Raw genomic sequence first — 4,240 nt, 5'->3', positions numbered from 1 at the left:
TTCGCCCCTCGCGATCCCACCCGCACACGTTCCCTCTTTTCCTCCCTCCCAGCCGCCGCCGCGCCGGGTCCACGTGTGTGTGTCTGTGTGCGGAATGGGGACGGGGGCGGTGCCGCCGGAGGGGTGGGGTCCGGGCTAACGTCACAGGCCGTGCTGCCCAATCAGCGGCGGGCTCGCGGCCCCGGCGCTGGTATTGGGGCAGCGAGGGGGCAGTTCTCTATAACGCGGTCTCCGGGAGCCAGCGGGGAAGAAAGAAGCCGAGCGGGCGGAAGGCGCCCTCCCCGCCGCCTGGGCCCGGGCACCGGGTGCCGGGCCCGGGGTCCTTCCCGCCTCCCGCGGCCGCCGGCCGCTTTGTTTCCCCAGCCTCTGCGCCCTGGGCTACTCGAGAGGGGCTCCCGCCGGGGCTGCGCAGGGAACGCGGCGGCAGGAAGGGCGGCCGACCGCGCCGGGACTCGCAGGGACCCAGGAGTCCGGCCGCCGGGAGGGCCGCGTGACGAGATCGAGGAGGGAGCCAGAGCTCGGCGGCCCAGGGTTGCGGGCCGGGGGCGCCCGTGAGCAGAGACCTCCCCGTCGAGGGGGGGCGATGTTCCCCTCGCCCGTGGGCTCTTCGGGCAGCCAGGGCACACCGCCGCTGGGACCAGGGCCCCCGCAGTGGGCACCCCCCCGGACGGTTCCATGGAAACTCTGTGCCCCGCTCCCCGCCTCGCAGTGCCGGCGTCCCCGCGAGGGTCGCCCTGCTCCCCGACACCCCGGAAGCCGCGTCGGGGGACCCAGGAGTTCTCTCCGCTGTGCCTGCGTGCCCTTGCCTTCTGCGCCCTTGCCAAACCTCGGGCGTCCTCTCTGGGCCTGGGGCCTGGGGAGCTGGCGCCGCGGGCCCCCGTGCTGCTGGGCCCTCGCGCCCCCCTATGCACCGGCGGCTGGGCCGCGGATGGCCTGAAGCACCTCGCGGGACCAGCCGGGCGGTCCAGCGATCCGAACTCCCCGGCCGGTCAGGATGCCGACGCCGCAGTGTGCCGGGGCCGTGGCGAGGAGGAAGAGGGCGGAGGCAGTTTCCCGCACTTCGGCTCTCGCTCCGGCTTACCTCCCGGCCGCTGCCCGGCGCCCCTGCGCCCTCGGGAATCTCCGACCAGCTCCGCCTCGGCTCCGCCTCGGCCCGCCTCGGGTCTCGACTCCCAGCCGGGCCCCGCCGCCAGCCCCCATCAGGAGCCCAGTTCCCGGCCTCCGCCGCCACCTGCGGGCCTCTCCACCGAGCCCGCGGGTCCCGGGGCCGCGCCCGAGCCGCCCGCACCGGGCCAAACGGCCGCAGTCGATGGAAACCCCCCGCAGGCCGCCCCCGAGGCACTAGCCGCTAGCCCCTCGACGGCCAGCGGAGCTCCGGCCGCGCCCGGCGATCTCCGCCAGGAACATTTCGATCGTCTGATCCGCCGGTCGAAACTTTGGTGTTATGCGAAGGGCTTCGCTCTCGACACTCCGAGTTTGCGCCGGGGGCCCGAGCGGCCGCCAGCAAAAGGGCCCGCCCGGGGAACCGCCAAGAAACGCCGGCGGCCGCCGCCCCCCCATCGCAGCGCACAGCCCCGCCGCCCTGCACCGACGCTCCCCACCACGAGCACCTTCAGCCTCCTCGACGCCTTCCCCTGCCCCCCGGCCCTAGTGGTGGGGGAGGACGGAGACTTAGGGCCGGCATCCTCGCTTCGCCTCCAGGGAGACTCAAAGCCCCCGCCTGCTCACCCGCTGTGGAGGTGGCAGATAGGGGGTCCTGCTGTCCCCGAGCCCCCAGGCCTCAAATTCTGGGGGATCAACTTGGAGGAACTTTGAGCATGACACCTCTTCTGCCAAGGGGGAAAAGTTGGGGCCACGGCCAAACTTCGGGCTCGAGGACAGGGCCTCATTTCTCACATTTGCCTGTTCCCTTTACGTTTTACGGGCTGCGGTCAGAGGGACCTCAAATGACAGTGATCTTCAAGCACCTAACTGGTTGGGGTGACACCCCCTCCCCCTCATCCTTTGGAGCCGAACCAAGGGCTGGAGTCAGGAGAAGGCTTAACGGAAAAAGGCTTAATGACATAGATTCCAATCCCTCTCCTCTTCCATCTCGGATCTCTGGGGGCAGGGCCTTCACCCCAGGGGGAGCAAAGGAGGCTACCGCTCAAAGACAAGGAAAAAAAAAAAAAGAGGGAGAGAGACCTTGGTGATGGACAAACCGGTTGTTTCTGTGGGCGAGCCAGGGGGATGAGGGGGCTGTGGTGGGGGTGGGGAGGTGATTGGCAGCTCCCTGGGGGCATCCCCCACCCCCACCATCCAGGCCTTTAACCCTTCACTCCCCTCAGGCCTTCCCCAGCACTCCAAGCCCCAAGGGAGCCTTCATGGGGGAGGGGGCAGCTTGGGCAAGGGGGGGGGATCACCCCCTCCCTGTTCTTTTCCTAAGTCCCCTTTCCCCCCACCAAGGCAGGTGACCCCTAATTGGCGAGATCTTCAGTCTCAGCCCAGAGCCTTTCCCTTTTGTCCAGTTTTGGAGTTTCTCTCTTCAATTTTTCCTGTTTGCTTTCAGTTTATAAGGTCTGACTGGTGAAAGAGGACCTCCCCCTGGATCCATCAACCCCCTCCCCAGTTTGCTTCTCCTATTAGGAGGGGCAGGGCGAAGGGACCTCCTCCTCTCCCAAAGCGCAGACTTTGCCTGGGGGAAAGGGCCAGAGACCGTCCCAGGGAAAGTAATGGAAGGTGGAAGAAATCAATAAAATCAGACCAAACAAGTTGCCTTTCGAGGTCCTCTCCACCGATTTATGGATGGGAGGGGGTGGAGGTAGAGGGCAGGCCTGGGTCCATTCTTTGGACACCCAAACGCAGTCCCCTCAAAAGCTAGAGAGGAGGCTAGCCGCTCCTAATAGAGGGGGTAAATTACAGGGTTCTTGCCCTAACCTCAAGGGTCCCGCGGGGCTTGAAGGGGCAAAGTTTGGGTTTGAATGGGAGCTGGGCTGTGGCATCTTCAGCTTCCTCCCCTAACTTCAGGCATTTCGGGAGTTGTCAGGGACCTGATGGATCCGATGGGGGCTGGGCCAGGGGATTAGTTTTGAGGTCAGAGGTTCTGTTTTCCAGGGGGGAGGGGAGAGGTAGGCCTGGACCACACCCGGCAGCTGAGAGGATCCCCCAGAGTCAGAGAGGGGTGGAATCGCTTTCCCCTTCACGCAGGTGAGATCAGGGGAGCTTAGCTCTTAGGGACACTCCAAGTTTAGGTGTGAGGGGAACCTGGGGGTGGTAGATCGGCCCGACAAATGAGGGACCCGGTGACCCTTCTGCCCACACTAGTGAATAGCACCCCCTTTTCCCCTAAAAACGGGGTGAGGGAGAAACAGTTCCCACGTATGTTGCTGGGGAAGGACTTGTCTCCTTTTCTGTGAAAATGCTTTGTAAAAAGTTGTTATTGTTTGCATAGAGCAGATTCTTGAGAAAAACTGTTTTGCGCCACAAAGGTTTTGTTTGTTTTAAAAACTGTCTCTTTCCATTTTTTTCTCCGATAGGGGCGAGGGTGGGGGTGGGGTGGGTGGGCGTGGGTTGGGCTTTGCTCTCTTTCTCCTCAACATCTGGCCTTTATGAACCCTGCTGACCTCCCCTCCCCCCCTCCAGCTGTGTTGTGGGGAGGAGGGGGGAGGGCAAGGAGAGCGCCTCCCACTCCCGTGCTTCAGGGGTATTCCGCTTATTTTGCCCCCCAAGAATGGGAAAGGCAGAGGAAGAAGGCAGATGTGAGGGGTGGGAAGAGACTTGCTGTAAAGAGGGGGGTCCTGTGTGTAGGGAGAAATTCAGAAAGGCAGGCTCCTGTTTTTAAAAAGCTCCCTGCTTTTAGTCATGTGGTTCGGGCAGCTTTGGCCCTTTCGACCAGCCTGGGCGGGGTGGTGCGCGCTCTGGGAGAAGGAGAAAGGTGGGTGGTAGGATACCCTTTGCCGACTCTACTTCTCTGAGCAGTGGGATGTGATGCAGTTCATTTTGTCTTCTCTCCTTCCTCCTTAAATGAAAGCATTAAGCATTAAACCTGAGCCTGGAAGGAGTCTGGGCGGTGAGTTAAAAAACACACCTTTTGGCCAGACCGGGAACTCCCCTTGCTTGCTGACTGGTTTAATTTGGAGAACCTCGGGGCTGGGGGCTTCTCTAGAAGCTTTCTAGTCATTCAGCACAACAGGGGACTGTATCTGTTTTCCTGCGCTGCCCTAACAATTTACCACAAACTTGGTGCCTTAAAACAAAGGAA

The 4,240-nt window shown here is 63.0% G+C and overlaps 1 protein-coding gene across 1 annotated transcript; it reads left to right on the top strand.

Moving 5' to 3' along the window:
- The first annotated feature begins 209 nt into the window (after positions 1-209).
- EPOP (elongin BC and polycomb repressive complex 2 associated protein) lies at positions 210-3,512 on the top strand. Its single transcript, XM_045889026.3, has one exon. It carries the CDS (start codon positions 676-678, stop codon positions 1,813-1,815), a length of 1,140 nt encoding a protein of 379 aa, XP_045744982.1. The 5' UTR covers positions 210-675; the 3' UTR covers positions 1,816-3,512.
- Positions 3,513-4,240: the final 728 nt, after the last annotated feature.

This window comes from Mirounga angustirostris, unplaced genomic scaffold (genome assembly GCF_029215605.1).
Source record: "Mirounga angustirostris isolate CCGP_5_RB_7025 unplaced genomic scaffold, mMirAng1.0.hap1 SCAF_17, whole genome shotgun sequence".
Classification (NCBI taxonomy): Eukaryota; Metazoa; Chordata; class Mammalia; order Carnivora; family Phocidae; genus Mirounga; species Mirounga angustirostris.
The sequence above is the reverse complement of the archived record's forward strand: the minus strand, read 5'-3'. Positions and strand labels throughout refer to the sequence as shown.